At 45.3% G+C, this 17,114-nt stretch overlaps 1 protein-coding gene across 2 annotated transcripts; it reads left to right on the top strand.

Moving 5' to 3' along the window:
* The first annotated feature begins 7,490 nt into the window (after positions 1–7,490).
* TRNAU1AP (tRNA selenocysteine 1 associated protein 1) lies at positions 7,491–15,243 on the top strand. Of its 2 annotated transcripts, XM_083162057.1 has the most exons (8): positions 7,491–7,643; positions 9,004–9,101; positions 10,749–10,848; positions 11,678–11,730; positions 11,867–11,923; positions 12,282–12,432; positions 14,630–14,663; positions 14,807–15,243. In XM_083162057.1, the coding sequence occupies exons 1-8, from the start codon at positions 7,620–7,622 to the stop codon at positions 14,941–14,943; spliced, it is 654 nt and encodes a 217-aa protein (XP_083018183.1). In that variant the 5' UTR covers positions 7,491–7,619; the 3' UTR covers positions 14,944–15,243. The 2 variants fall into 2 exon arrangements, with proteins under 2 accessions (XP_083018183.1, XP_083018184.1); XM_083162058.1 differs by lacking the exon at positions 11,867–11,923.
* The last annotated feature ends 1,871 nt before the right edge of the window (positions 15,244–17,114 follow it).

Raw genomic sequence — 17,114 nt, 5'->3', positions numbered from 1 at the left:
TAGTTATAATACCCTTTACACGTTTCAATATAATGCCATACCTACCGTAGGATTCAAACCCATAACCTGTTGCTTTTCAGTGAAACACCTTATGCAATGAGCTATTTGATCTTGCATAATAAAACAATGAGAATTCTAACTATATGAAGCTACTTTTACTTTGTTAAAAAATAATCAACGCTGCATCAATGAAGTGTGCAGCCACACATCCAATCCTGTGCAGCCACACACTACATAGATCTGCTCAGCTGCAATGTGATTTTTTTTTCACTGTTTACAGAGGCGGTCCTATTCTAAAACTAACAGGCACCTTAGGAACGGACAGTGTACTAAGCCATATCCGATTTCTGCTCATCTGCACCAATGGACCTTTTTTAACTATTTTCTGCATTATATGTGTGGTCATGTGGCCTATTAAATTGTGGAGGAGGGAAGCTGCAAGTGTCAATAATTAAAAAAAAAAAATTAAAAAGTGCCACCAACAGCACCCTATAACACAACATGTTACATTATGGATTAAAAAATATATATCCCTGGCACCGTCTAAAATACAGCCAGTTACTAAACTGGAACACTTCAATTACGCACATTCATAAAGTTCACTAGATAAAATGGTCTTTATTGAGTAAAAATTATGTTACAGTTCCTCTGCAAACTCCTCCTTCAGTGGCACATGATGGCGCCTGTAGCCTCCGCTAAGTGACCCCTTGCCCAGCGGCCCAAGATCCTTACTGCCAGAGCCGGCCCTAGCCTAAATGATGCCCTAGGCAAGATTTTGGCTGGTGCCCCCCAGAGCCAGATTAAGGTCTAAATGGGCCTGGAGCTGAAAATTATCAAGGGCCTATTATGCGCAATGATAGGGGTTGTGGCCAGCACCTAATAATGTGGGGGGCGTGACCAGTGTTCTGTTTGGGTGGTCTGCTCATGGGTGTGTCTCTATTTGTCTAAATACTTTCAACAAATTATATATGCCTGGAAAAGGCAGGGGGCTGGCATAGGAAAAATGCAGGGAGATATATTGGCGAGTGCCCTCCAAAGGTGCACCTGCAGGATGCCGATGCCCTAAGATACTTGCGGGGTGAGGCGGCACTCCAGTCATAAAAAAATACTGAAAGCCGAAACTTGGTAGACAACATTTCAGCACCTTTTATGTGTTCACCTCTGTTTACCACACCATATACCCCTTATACAAATCATGCAACACAATAGTAACCCCCTTATACTGTACTTGCCTCTTACACAATATGCCACATGGAATGAGCCAAAATTCACACGGACTGAGCCAAAATTCACACTATGGCACATGGATTGAGTCATAATTCATGTTATGTTACACAGATTAAGGCAAAATTCACATTTTGCCACATGGATTGACCCAAAATAAACACTATACAAAACAAATTGAGCAATGAAGCACTGGGGCATTGCGCGGCGAAGGCGCGCACTAAAAATTTACACCATAATGCCCATTACATGTTAAAGCCACACACCATAATGTCCATTACGTATTATGCCAAACACCATAATGCCTATTAAAAATTATGCTACATAAGTGCTGCTTACCTACATGCTCATTGCCAGGGGTTCCATGCTCATTGCCAGGGGTTCCATGCTCATTGCCATGTGGGATTACATGCTCATTACCAAAGGGGAATACATGCTCGCAGTAACTGGGGGACAGCCGCCGCCGGGCAGAAAGGACAGCTGGGCAGAGAACAGGGGGCTGCCCGGCTGTATTCAGAGCACTGCAGGTCCCGGCTATTTGAAATAATACCCCTTTCACACCATAAAATGCAGGGACTTACCCAATAATATGGTCCCACAATCATGCAGGGCCATTCCCGGGCTGGCCCCTTTTATACCAGCCTAGTCCCTGCATTTTCTGGTTTGAGGGGGAGATAACCCCCCCCCCCCCCCTTTAAACAACCAGCTATATATTCAGAACCAACTGACCCGTTTTCATGTGGGCTTCAAATAATTTTGGTTCTGTGAATCTGGGCCATTTGGTTCCAGAGAAATCTGCCCTCAAACAACATAAACAGCCATGAAATCACATTTCAGAAATTAAAAAAATCGGTTTACCCGCAATATCTCTAGAACCAATGAACCCATATGGACCAGCCTGGTATCATATTGAAGGCCCAGCAATTTGAGATCAACCTCAAGCTTCTGTGATGCCGGAGGGGGAAACTGTCAGACATTGGAACCGTGTGGGTTTGGAATTAGCGGGTTCCATGTTATCCTATGGGCAAAACGTTCCAGCTTTGCCTGGCGGTATCTCTGGTTCCCGGGAGGCTAGCAACGCAGTGCCAGGCTCGTTGGAAAGCTCTGGCCCTCAGCTACAAAATGGGCCTATTTAGAGAGTGGGCCTGGAGCTGTAGCTCCATCAGGCCCATTGTTAATCCGGCCCTGGTGCCCCCTAGCACCGCCACTAGTTCCGCCTCTGACCCTGCTCCCCTTTCCCAGCACCATCAACCCTCATCATATCAGTCATCATTTTGGTGCTTCTACCCGCAATATTTTAAATAGAAACAGTGCACACATTCGGTGCGCAGCCCAAACAGGGGTGTGTTCTTGCTGGGAAGGGACATGGCCACACAATAGTACCCCCAAGTCACATTATGCCACACAGTAGTGCAACTTTATTCACATTATATCATGCGATAGTGTCCCTTATTCACGTTACATCACACAGTAGTACCACTTTACCTTATATACATTACTCCTCACATTATTCACATTATATCATGCGATGGTGTCCCTTATTCACGTTACATCACACAGTAGTACCACTTTACCTTATGTACATTACTCCTCACATTATTCACATTATATCATGCGATGGTGTCCCTTATTCACGTTACATCACACAGTAGTACCACTTTACCTTATATACATTACTCCTCACTTTATTCACATTATATCATGCGATGGTGTCCCTTATTCACGTTACATCACACAGTAGTACCACTTTACCTTATGTACATTACTCCTCACATTATTCACATTATATCATGCGATGGTGTCCCTTATTCACGTTACATCACACAGTAGTACCACTTTACCTTATATACATTACTCCTCACATTATTCACATTATACTCTTAGAAAAAAATCCTGATAAAATATTGTATTTTAAGCACCTCCATGGCCACACTGCAACCCAGCACAAAGCAGTGTGTGCTGGGCAGAGGAAAAGAGCTGCAGCTGCTGCTGTCACTTAAGGGGAGGGGTCCGGGGCCCCACTGGGCCCTTCCATCAGACTTTGGCCAGGGTAATTTGTAGCCCCTACCCCTTTCTCTTGGCACCCCTGATAATACCACACAGTAATGCCCCTTACACATGACACACATTATTAATGTCCTTATAACCATAATGCCCCACCCTTACACATTATGCCAGGCATGTCCAAACTGTGGCCCTCCAGCTGTTGTGAAACTACACATCCCAGCATGCCTTGCCATAGTTTTAGCATTCCCTAATAGCAAAACTGTAGCAAGGCATGATGGGACTTGTAATTTCACAACAGCTGGAGGGCCATAGTTTGGACGGGATGCAGTGTAAATCCCGGTGGTCAGGAACCCCGCGTTCAAAATCCCGACGCCGGAATCCCGACACTTTCTCCCTTCGAGGGTGTCGTGGAATAAATTAGTGTGCCGACCGTAGCGAGGCACCGGGCCCGCTGCGTGGCGAGCACAGCGAGCCCGCAAGGGGGGGCGATCCACGTTCCCCCCTTGTCGGGATTTCGGCAGTCGGGATTCCGGCGTCGGGATTTTGATAATGGGCTGGGTTAGGGCATAATTATAGCAAACCGCTATATACGCAAAATTAGTCAGCCGGCAGGGTGACTAAAGTTTAGACGCAAACCCGTCTATATAGAACTTTAGTCAGCCGGCAGGGTGACTGAACTTCTATATAGATGGGTTATGCGTCTACATTTTAGTCACCCTTTTACCCATTAAAAAAAAACGACGTGGGGTCCCCCCCCCCCCCACGGCTGTAACCAGCACCAGGCTGAAGAGCCGGCTCTGGTATTAAAAAATCAGGAAACCAGACAAATAGGGCTTCGCTGATTTTTTAAAACCAGACCCAGGCTCCAGGTCCGGGGCTGGTTCCCAAAATATTGGGGACAAAATGACTAGGGGTCCCCCGTATTTTAAGAACCAGCCCCAGGCCAAACCAGCCAGCAGGGTAATGCCACAGCCGGGGGGGGCTTTTTATACAAGTCCTCCCGGCCAAAGCATTCTGCCCTCTGACCGGTCAGCCTGGCCAGGGGTCCTGGGGGAGTGGGGACCCCCCCCCCCCCAATGAAGGTGTCCCCCTCCAGGACTTACCTGACCAGGCTGAAGCCTGGTGCTGTCCCCGGTGACCCTGTGCGGTGGTCACCGGGCTGATTGAAGTGTAAAAAAAATAGAATAAAAACTATTGTCTTTTACTGTGGAACTATGAGTCCCAGCAAGCCTCCCCCGCAAGCTGGGACTTGGAGAACCACAAGTCCCAGCATGCGGGGCATTAAAGGGCCCGCTGGCACTTGTAGTTCCACAGAAAAAAAAAGTCAAATAAACACACTGACACACAATAAAAATAAAACTTTATTACATCCAAAGCCCATACATACTGATACTTACCTATCTTGAGCCCATCGGTAGGTCCCTGGGTCCGGTTTGGTGCCTTGGTTCCGGGGCTGGTCCGAGGCTCCAGGGCTGAAGAGTCCGGGGTCCTGGATCCGAAGAAATCCATGGGGGACCTGTGGAAGGAAATCCTACTCACCCAGGTCCTCTGGCGACGATCTCCTCATCTTCTCCATCTTCTCCATCTCCGCCGCATCAGCCGCCGGTACCCGATGGACTTTGAGAGGCGCAGAGTTGTTTCATCTTCAGCGCCTCTCATCCGAATGATTCTATTACGACTTTCTCGGCTCCTGATTGGCCGCTAGGTGGCCAATAGAATCATTTGGATGAGAGGCGCGGAAGATGAAACATCTCTGCGCCTTTCATTCCAATCGTGTACCGACGGCGGAGACAGCGGAGACAGAGAAGATGGAGAAGATGAGGAGATCATCGCCAGAGGACCTGGGTGAGTAGGATTTCCTTCCACAGGTCCCCCATGGATTTCTTCGGATCCAGGACCCCGGACTCTTCAGCCCTGGAGCCCCGGAACCAAGGCACCGGACCCAGGGACCTACCAACGGGCTCAAGATAGGTAAGTATCAGTATGTATGGGCTTTGGATGTAATAAAGTTTTATTTTTATTGTGTGTCAGTGTGTTTATTTGACTTTTTTTTTTCTGTGGAACTATAAGTGCCAGCGGGGCCCTTTAATGCCCCGCATGCTGGGACTTGTGGTTCTCCATGCAGGGGAGGCTTGCTGGGACTCATAGTTCTACAATAAAAGACAATAGTTTTTATTCTATTTTTTTTACACTTCAATCAGCCCGGTGACCACCGCACAGGGTCACCGGGGACAGCACCAGGCTTCAGCCTGGTCAGGTAAGTCCTGGAGGGGGGACCCCTTTATTGGGGGGGGGGACCCCACTTCCCCAGGACCCCTGGCCAGGCTGACCGGTCAGAGGGCTGAATGCTTTGGCCGCGGGACCTTATATAATAAGTGTCCCCCGGCTGTGGCATTACCCTGCTGGCTGGTTTGGCCTGGAGCTGTTTCTTAAAATATGGGGAACCCCTAGTCATTTTGTGCCCCGTATTTTGGGAACCAGCCCCGGACCTGCGGCCTGGGGCTGGTTTTAAAAAATCATCGAAGCCCTATTTGTCGGGTTTCCTGATTTTTTAATACCAGCCCCGGCTCTTTCAGCCTGGTGCTGGTTACGGCAGTATAGTCTCAAGGACGGCAGCATATCGGTCGAACGTGCGTACACACTGCACTTTTGTTCCGATATGGGGCCGTCCTGTCGGATGAAAATTAAACAGCAAAGAACCATCGACCGACCGAGTATGGACGGTCAAGACAGTTTTTTGCCATTTATCGCTCGTACAGGACAGCGTACACACATATACAATTGAACGGCCGTCCGACCCAGAACGGAAGAACAGCCCGACAATTGTATATATGTGTACCCAGCTTAAGGCCGGCTCTGCTTGCTGCCACTCACAGCTGCTCACAGATGTGTTGAAATGTTGCACCCCTCCACCACGCCAAGAAAAGTCTCCCCCCCCATACATTCACTTTCATTTGTTACCTAACATGCTGATTGCCTGGGGTTTCTTGCTTGTTGCCAGGGGTTTCATGCTCGTTGTCCAGTGTGATTCCCGGCCATTTTTAGAGGATCAGGATTTTTTTATTAGCAGATTCCAACCCGCATGGAATCTGCAGAAAACCTGTGCCACTGCAGCGCTGGTTCCCCCCATTTCTTGGGCTGCGGTGGCATTGCTACGCCACGGTCAGCTCAGTGTTACCTGTTGCTGCCCACTTAGATCTGCCGGGATCTTTGATGTTCCTGTGGAGAACAAGAAATAACTTAGAGAAAGAGGGTGGGGAGAAGGCACGTGAAAAACTTACAGAAGGGGTGCACACATGAAATAGCTTATAGGTGGGGGGATGAAGAGACAAACATAGCGTGGGAAATAAGTACAGCAAATAAATAAGTCTGGGGTGTAATATAGAACATATATTTAGACAAGTTATAGAACAAACTGGATGGGGGGAGGGGTGAAAAGTATTAAAAAGGATTTACAGATGGGGGATGTGAAGAATACAGCATAGACAGATTTTTTTATTTTTCTTTTGGGGAGGGGGGGGGGGGGGGGGGGGGCACAAGGGATACTGTGACCAGTCCCACCCCTGCAAAAAGGGGAACAAGAACTTGGGGGTTGGCGAGTGCACTGATTACAACCCAAAAAATGAAGGTTGAGAGGTTAATAAAGTGAGTAGCCAGTATACTAAACACTCAATAAATAATCTTTAATATTTCCTGTATAATAGTGTAACAGCAATAGTCACATATATATAACATAAAGCTCCGGTGATGCTCCCGAGAGTTAGGTGAAAGAACAATAGGAAAACAAGAGGAAAGCAAAGTTTCAGTTGGGGTATTCCTATTGGTAGTTAAAACGTAACTTTTAATATCTTAACCTTGCACTCACACAACATACACACAAAAAAAACATAACTAATAAAAATAAGTGTAATATTAGGTGAAAATAATCCAGTATATATTTGCAGAGAATGTGAAACCCATAAATCCCTGCTGTTCTGTTTAATCACACTGGCAACAGGTAGTAGTGCAAAGGAAAATATACACAGTCCTGTGAATACAATAAGGCTCCAATATAGGACATCTGTGTAATACTAACAATAAGTAATGTCAGGGTATGTTATTTTATACCCACTGCTCCAAATGTCTGTGTATACATAATACATGTGCCCTGGTTGTATACAGCTGTCATATTGTCCTGTGGTCTCCGGGAAGATGGCGGCCACCACCTCCGGCACTGCAGACACATTCTGTGCACAGGCTTAGCCCCTAAATCCCCTTCTGCTCAAAGCGTCACAACTCCGGAAGTGCCTGGTAACCAATCAGCAGGCGGCAGCCGCGGCGGTGTGTGAAGTTTCCGTGCGGTGTAGAAGAGAGACCGGCGGCCGGGTGTTCGGGGTCCCGGAGCGGAGATGGCCAGCCTGTGGATGGGGGATGTGAGTGTGCCCCAGCAACCTACAGCTATATATACACACACGTATATCTGTGTGTTACCCATGTGTTCATTCTAGTACCCTGCATCCTCCAAAACCCGTGCAGTTCCCCTTCCCTGCCTCTCTTCCTTGGTGCTTCTAGCACAGGGCTGGTCTGCATATCAGTGCTGAAATACAGACCACACTGTGCTAGAAGCACCACAGCTGAGAGCGTCACCCCCAGACAGAAAGGGGGAACTGCGTGGCTTTTGGAAGGTGTTAGAATAAACACATATCACCCGTCTCACCCCGTATATCTGCTTATTATATGCCTCACCCTGCATTTCTGCATATCACCCAGGGGTCGCTTATCGCCCACCTCATCCCATTTGCCTGCATATCACTCGCCTTACCCTTAAGTGTGCCTGCATATCGCCCGCCTCACCCGTATTGCTGGCCATACACCTTAACGTTATCAGGCCCAAACATACAATTTTGAGGGGTCGTACTTTGGATCATGTGCACATTGTGAGGAATATCTGTACGGTGTGCGGTCCACCTCGTATGTGCTTTCAAAGCACATGTTGCTTGTTTGACCGCTATTACGACCTGCATAAGGTCAGGTCGTATGCAGGCTGTTCTGATGCATGACCACTATATGTCTGTTTATCGTATGTCTCACCTCACCCCACATGCCTGCGTATCTCCCGCCTCACCCCGCAGACCTGAGTATCACCAGCCTCATCCCACATGCCTGCGTATCACCCGCCTCACCCCGCGGGCCTGAGTATCATGGGCCTTATTTGAGAATATGTGGAGTGCTTTGTTCTGCAGGCCGTAGTTTGGATACCTCTGACGTAGATCTTCCACATAAGTCTGTATCCCGTGTCTGTTACCCAATTTAATATCATAGGTTACTGTATATATCTGGTTACCCCATCCATAGGTGTCTGTAAGCAGGATACTCCTCGCAGGTGAGTGTGTACTTTGTACCCCATTTGTAAATAAATATAAACAATCACAAAACGCATCAATTCAAATGAAGTGGGTAATAAATAACTATGGATGCACCAATGTAAACAGCCAATAAATATAAATATATAATTTGTATAAGATGTGAAGGCACTTCCTAGTGTTATTATCTATGCACGTGTTACATGCAGTTTTCATTGTATTTGGTTGTATATGTTTTATTATTACTATTTTATGCTTCACTTTTATTATTATTATTATTTGACACTCCTGGTCTCACGTGTGTTTTGTGACCTCGCTACGTGATGGTAAATCTGGGCTCAATCAGTGGAATTAGAGGGCAAATTGTTAACAAATCGGCCACGTCTGTCTAATTAATATATAATGTGATCTTCTCTTTAACGATTGACAGGTGGATGAGAACATGAGCGAGAGTTTCATTATGCAGGCTCTCCAAGTGATGGGGGAGTCGGCCCAGAGTATAAAGATTATCCGGAATCGGTTCACTGGGTAACACTTTTTTTGCGTTTTCCATTTGCACATTCCATAAAATAATATTTTTTATAAAAAAAAAATGTCAAGATCATGCTTTATTGTGATCTAGATATAAAAGGCTTAAATCCACAGCACTCGGATACCTGCAGTGACAGCGGTATGCGGTAACACCATTGAAATCAGTCATACCCTGTACATACTCTTCACCTGATTACATGACAGACTATCGTCCAATTAAATTCACGCTCCAGTGTTGGTTCCCATACCTTGCTATAAATGCTGCACATCCCTGAAAGTCTTTTTACACACACACACACACAATTTATAACGTGTACGGAGCGGAGACCCAATGACACCACTGAACAATATTGTTCCATGTGTGCTCTATGGAAGTTTAAGGGAAATCGCTGATGATAATGGTCAAGGAGCGAATTGCCTGGTGTGTATCCAACTCTAAACTGCTGCAGTCTGTGGCACTGCAAAAGATTAATGATGTGGGGATTCAGTATTTCATCACACAGCTTATTTTTTATCTTGATGTCTTAGTGCAGTATTCAATGAGAAAAATTCTCTGTGTTTTATGGCGAGTTTGTGCTTTTCTCGCGTTGGACGGAGAATTTTGGTCTCAAAAAGCGAACAACCCTATTCAACGTGCACTTCTCGCCGTCTTTCTAAGTGATTTTCGCTGTGTCTCTCCGTGTAGCAATTCTCCATCTTTTCATGGAGAAGTGGAATGTGAACTTTTAAAATAAAAGTTTTCTTGTTTTAATTTTGGTGTAAAAAAATCAGGAATTTTATTCTGAGAAGGGGCATGCTATTTTTATTCATGTGCTTATAGCACATGAATATATATTTAATAAAAAAAAAAATATATATATATATATATATATATATATATATATATATATATATATATATATATATATTTTACACATAACAGCCAGCAGGGGGCCGAGAGCCACTCATTAGATATTCATATATTCACTGCACCCGATCATTACATATGCACGATCGGGTGCAGTGAATACCCGGTCCCCTGTTGGCTCTCCCGGGGGGCAGCCTGTGCTGCCTGGCTCTCCCGGGGGGCCTGCCTCCCCCCCCCCCCCACATACGTTCTGGGGCAGGCAGGGAGACTTCCATCTCCCTGCCTGCCGCCGTCCTCAGGCTCCCTGCGGCAGTCACCTCATGATGCCGGATTGGCTGAGACCTGCCGCGAGGGGTGGCGAGTCTCAGTCACATTGAATACTCTCTTAAGTCCCGTGACGGAGAATCTCCAAACATGGAGAATCTCTGCAAAAACACGGCGAGCATGGCGAGAGAAAAAAAAAACCTCGCCATGCACGGAGAATATTCTCAATGAATACTGCCCTAAGTAACTAAAACAATGACAGATTTTATTGAAAATATCTACATTTTAAGCTCCTGTTAAGAAAATAGCGATGTCACATAGAACGAGACTACAATGCAGGATTTTACACCAAACATTGGGCATAGATTAAGGGTTTATTCCACGGCACTAAATGAAGGAAACGCCACACTAAAACACCGTCATACGTAAATGTCTTTGAAAATGTATCCCCCCAAAATGTATATTTTGGTTTGTGATGGTTCCTGTTCTCTGTGAAATGTGCATCACCGCGCTTTCTTCCGTCTCTTTCACAGCGCGTTGTCTGGTTATTGCTTCGTGGAATTTCCCGACCAAGCTGCCGCCTCAAGGTGTCTTGTGAACGTGAATGGAAAATTGATTCCCGGCTCTAATCCCGTGAGTACATAAACCTTAATAGCATGGTGCCTCACTTATAATAATATTTCACCCGTCCTATATCTCAGCCGTAATTTTCTCAATACTGCTGGGTTTTCATATGCATAAAACATCTGGCTGAACCATTACATACTTAGAAACATTTGACGGCAGATAGAAATAATTTAATGAAAGTGGCAGACTAGATGGGCCGAATGGTTTCTTTTTGGGGGGGCAAACCGTATAATCGTAGCCCAGCATCTGCTTCTACCGTTACATACTACTTCAGTAGAAAGATGTGGATAAGCTTGTTCATTTAGACCCTTATTCAGATCTGATCGCAGTACAAATTTGTTCTCAAAATGGGCAAAACCATGTGCGCTGCAGGTGGGGCAGATGTAACATGTGCAGAGAGAGTTACATTTGGGTGTGGTGTGTTGAAGCTGAAATCTAAATTGCAGTGTAAAAATAATGCAGCCAGTATTTACCCTGCACAGAAACAAAATAATTCAAACAAATCTTACTCTTGCTGCACATGTTACATCTGCCCCACCTGCAGTGTACATGGTTTTGCCCATTTTGAGAACAAATTTGTACTGAGATCAGATCTGAATAAGGGCCTTAAATTATTATTATTATTATTATTATTATTTTTTTTTTTTTAACCAAGCAGTAACTTTGTTTCCATATAACCCAGCACCGATTGCTCCACTCAGTACCAGCATTTGATGCCCTTCTCATGGGCATTTTGTCCATCTATCGATGACTATAGTCATACGATAATCACAAATTCATTGTATACCGTTTTAAAGTTACTTCTGTATTAAACGTCTGTGTTTTATTTTTGCAGCCAAAGAGATTTAAGCTGAAGCGCGCACTTTACACAAAGCCGACCGACCAGAGGTAAATGGCGATTCCAGCTCGTTTTGTTGTGTGACCCTATTAGAGTTGTGTGAGAATGTAGGAGAGATGATGATATAACAGTACTGTGAGCTTTCTTTGGGGGCTTCCAACTTCACAATAAGTTTTTTTTAAACAGTAAGAGCGATGACCCTGGCAGCACCCATTCAGCGGAAGCGGAGGCTGTAGCACAGCTGTAAGTTGGTGTACCATACCAATTTATCCCTTTCATTTTACATGGAGTCATGCCTCTAACATCCAGTTCTAGATCGTGGGTTTAAAGGGGCCATTCATTGTCCTCTGTTTAAAGGCAACTTTACTGTTTCTGGAAATGGCCCTTAAGAAGCCCCAAAATAAATCCTAACAGCATATTTTGAAAGTATACCGTGTAGATTGTTACCGCAGGGGGTGTAGGTGCGTGCAGCTGTATAATAAGTGCTAGGTCTTATATATGCTGTGGCACACACAGTTCTGGGGCCATTCATGTCATCGCGAGCTGTGTCATAATGTCATAGTCTTAAATCCCCCTTTCTGTTTGTTTGATTTGCTACCAGTCCTCTAGTGAGCAACCCAGCCACCGACTACGTGCAGGCGTTCAATTACTACACTCAGCAATTCCAGCAGATGTTCTCCAACTGGAAGTACGACGAGAAGAATAACAGCTACAGCTTCCAGCAGTACGGCTACACGGCAAACGACTGGCAGGTACGGCTGGCGGGGAGTTGAGACTATGGGGGAGGGGGGGGTATTCAATCCCGGGTCAGGACTGTCAATCCCTCCCGACAGCCTTGACCCTGGCCCGTTTTCATTTTGCTCGCCAGGCGGGATGCAATGTCCCTCCTGGCGATTGGCGAAAACAGGCGTGGATTGTTGAGATTCGTCCATTATCGACAAAATGGGTTTGACTATAAGAGCCCGCCGTTATTTCCCCCCGTCGGAAATAGCGGCGGATATTGAATACCCCCCTATGTATCAAGAGCCCTGTGCAGGATCACAATGAATAAAGGAAGCTGTTCTTTTTATAAGCCATTTATGTTGCTAAGACAGTGTTCTGTATCTCAGACCTGATATACCTAATGGGGTTTGGTGCTCATATGCCATGGGGGGGGGGGGGGGGGGGGGGGGGGGGGGGGCAGTGATGTGTGTAGGGTTACTAATGCCCATCTGGTTCTGTATCAAGCATTTCATGTTGTTCAAACTAGCAGTGTTGTCAATGCCCCTCCCACCTGTACATCCCATTAAGCCACAAAGAGAGGCTGTTGAAAACACAAATGCCTGCCCGATACAGGAAGGCAGCAGAATTCTGTTTATCTTGTACATATTTAGTAGTAAAGGTTGTCTCCCATATCCGGAAATCTAATATCCAAATCATTGTTGAGCATGACGTAGTGACACCTCTTTATTTTCTGATGGTACAATGTACACAAACTGTGTATATGACACACATGCATTTTGTATTTTGCAAATATTCTTAAAGCCAGAAAATTCCAAAGTAGGGAGACTCTAGGGGCAGATTTATTAAGCTCGGTGAAGTGATAAAGTGTCTGGTTTTTATCACCGGCCAATCAGCTCCTACCTGGAAGTTACAGGCTTGGTTTGAAAAATGACAGGTAAGAATTGATTGGCCGGTGATAAAAACCAGACACTTTATCACTTCTCCTAGCTTAATAAATCTGCCCCTCAGTCGGTATAGTGTTAAGGTGGCCATACACACGCAGATTTATCTTCAGATCTGTCTGGTTGGAACAATAACATGGTTATGGATGAGAGCAAATGACAGTTGACCATTTCTTGGAAATGCTGGAGAACTGACAAACTGTCACTCGTCCATAACCATGTCTTTGTTCCAACCAGCCAGATCTGAAGATAAATCTTACTAGTGTATGGGCACCTTAACTGCTGGGCTACAACTGTATTTCTAGTAGAAGTGAATATTTGAAACAACCTTGTAAGCTGATTGGTTGATGTGATAAAGTACGGAAATAACCTTCAGTGTACTACACATCCCAGCATGCCCTGCCACAGCTTTGCTGTTAGGGCATGCTGGGATATGTAGTTGCAGCTGGAGGCCTTCATTTAAAACACTCTTTGGGGGATATTTACGAATATAGAGTTCTGTTTCACATAGGAGGTTGCTTTGGGCAACCAATTAGAATCTACTTATTTATTTAGGAGATAATTGATAGTATCTGATTGGTTGATGCTAGAAACATCCCAGGTGACATAGGACTCGCATCTAGTACATTTCCCGCTTGGTGTAGTGTTTGTCGTGTCTCATAAACATTTGGCCACTGGGTGGTGCTGTTCCCCAGTTTACTACATGTTAAGGACATTGCTGGCACGGTAACTAGGAACTGTCCTACACAGGTTGAGTCTCTCATATTAAATACTCTGGAATCAAATTATAAAATGAATTTGTCTAATGTTCATTCACAAAAATGATTAATAATATTGCAAAAATATTTGGGTCCCATTGGCACGATGGCCCTCATTCAGGTTGGCTATGTAAGCTGTGAACATCGCAAATAAGTCACTCAACTGACTTTTTTTTTGCGAGCACCGGGACGAAGACATACATGCGCAAACCTCGACCATCGGATCACTGCGAATGATCGTGAATCGGCCCCGATTTCTCCTTATGATATACAATATCCCAACATACGGAAAAAGCCAAATTATTTCTGCTCCCAAGTATTTCTGATATGGGAGGCTCAACCGGCAGCAACCAATCAGATTTGACAAATGTCGGCCTTTTAAATGGTTCTCGGCAGAACAATACGGTTGTCCCATAATCAGAATGACCTAATAAGTTCACAGTTACCATGTAGAGCCTGGAAAGCCCTTTCTGGCTATTAGAATGTACTGTTCATCACCTCTTACTAGTCCCTCTGCTTTGTTCTAGGCACCCGATGGATTTGCAGAGGAGGCTTCGGAAGGTAGAGTATTAAAGGGCCAGCAATAAGTAGCAGTAATACGGTTGTGCCGCCATCAAACATTATGTACATACAGTTACACCTCTGTATAAATAGTAGGGTGACATGTAATAAAGGTATTATAGTTAAGTCTGTCTTTCCCCCAGATCCTAATCCGCCGGTGGATGTGAATGAGGCCAACAGAGAGTTCATGGAGCAGAGTGAGGAGCTGTACGACGCTCTAATGAACTGTCAGTGGCAGCCACTGGATTCTGTCACCTCCAAACTCCCATCAGAATTGTGAACCACCGTCACAGAGACTGTCTGTCCGAAGAGTCCTATCGCTGGGTTTATCGACGCACATTGATCAGACGTTTGTTAGATAGAACTCGATGTCAGCACAAAGGCCGGAGCGATGCACCGGATTAGAGTGTGACATTACCAGGTATCCGTGGTTACTGGTAATGGACTCTGTGACTGGGACACAACCTCTGACAGTAACGCAACAGAGCCAAGATTATTTCCAGCCATCAATCTCTTTTCTGTGAGAGACGTATTCAAGGCCAGTTGGGAGAAAGTCATTAAAGTTGTATTTTTCATTTTCTGACTGTCTGTATTTTGGGGGGTTTGATGATGATTATAGTTCAATGTTTATATCCATTACTCCCCGATGATTCTGTTGCTGTGTGTTCAGGCATCTGTGAGAGTTATACAGACACTACTGGGATTATTGAGAATGGTATAGGCCAGTGGGGTGTTAGCTTCAGTCCTCGAGTAACACAAGGATGGTGTGGCATTTTCTTTAAATCTATTATAACATCAATAATTTTTAATAAGTATTTTGTATAACCGAAAATGTGAACAATGGGGATACAAGTTATGAAACACACATCAAATAGCAAATATCCAGCGACCTAATGGAACAGTAATACAATACAACGGTAATAGCGCACAAAACGCAAGATATAGGACCAAATCCATACAAAATTCAAAATGTAGGTGATGAGACAATAGGGGGAGATAAAAGGTAGAAAGATGCTGTAAGACCTGAATTGAGTGTCTCACTGTGTCAATGTCGGAGGATAGGGGGTAGAGACATCAGGGGCGCTGATGTGCAGGATTGGACTGGTCCATAGGGGTACAGGAAAACGCCTTTACCTCCACCCCAATGATCATTTTCCTATCCAGTTGTACATTATAACCCTACTACTACATTCCCAATTTGGGTTTTTCGTTGGTACCATGGCCAGTCACCGGCCCGGCCACTTGGATTTCAGTCACCGGCCCGGCCACTTGGATTTCTGTGATGTCCAGGAGCTGAGCGTGAGGCAGCGCCATTTCATTCAGTCTCGGCAGTGTGTGGTCCTATAGCTTCTTCCTTAAGGAATTGATCACAATGCTGATTGAGAAAATATACCTTATTTTTATAACTTCCACTTTTATCCCCACAGTGGATGGCCACATTTTGTGTAATATAAGTGGGATGCGGTTGCTGATGTCAGTGAACACCTGCGTTTTCTATTACCACCCCCTCGTGGTGGCAGGATGTCAATCACCCTTCAAGTAGCCAGCAAATACTAGGTGGAGTGCAGGTGTCCGTCTGTGATCTGTCAATCAAGAGCAAGTAGCAGCAGGACGGGATATAGACTTTAGAGGGGCGATAGGGGCTGAAATCGCTGGAAATATGGTCGCTGGCGACCATATTCCCAGTGATGGGAGTGTGCCCCAGCGATAAATCGCCGGGTGCGAGCTCCCGTTTTCAGCCCCATTCTAATCGCTGGTCGCAGGAGCTTGCTCCTGCGACCAGCTGATTACCTCTGCGGCACTGCTGGCAGAGGTTCCCTTTCATCAGCGACCATCTCTGGTCGCTAATGAAAAGGAGAAACTGAGCAATATATCTCCCCCGTGTGTACGGGACTTTAGGGTTGACCCCTGTAGGTCGACACAAACAAAAGGTTGACATACTTTTTTACATTTATTTTTACTTCTTGATAGTTTACAATCTACGTGGACTATAGTAATGGTAAAGTGTGCCAATCACAGCGAGGCAACTGCCCCAACGCATGCCAGGTGGTACACTTATTGGGGGACAATGTGCTGAAATGTACAAATTGACAAAAAAATGGGAAAAACTTCAACATTTTCATGTGTTAACTATTTTTGTGTCAACCTTTTTCACTTGTCGAGTTTGTGCATGCTGAGCTTTTGGTGTATCTAGTGCAGGGGCAGCCAACACCGGTCCTCGAGAGCTACCAACAGAATCACAGGAGAAATAATTGGCTCCAGCTGTGGATCATTTATGTGTCAGTCAGTAATGAGTGCACCTGTGAGGTTGTCTGGAAAATGTGAACTGTTGGTAGCTCTCGAGGACTGGAGTTGGCTACCCCTGATCTAGACCCTTTTGACCCTATGATCTATACCCCAGCATGAGCGTGGTACAGAAGGGTGCAGACTGGAGAGCACATGGATGTGTAA

Source organism: Crinia signifera, chromosome 19, assembly GCF_055691185.1.
Source record: "Crinia signifera chromosome 19, ASM5569118v1, whole genome shotgun sequence".
Classification (NCBI taxonomy): Eukaryota; Metazoa; Chordata; class Amphibia; order Anura; family Myobatrachidae; genus Crinia; species Crinia signifera.
The sequence above is the reverse complement of the archived record's forward strand: the minus strand, read 5'-3'. Positions and strand labels throughout refer to the sequence as shown.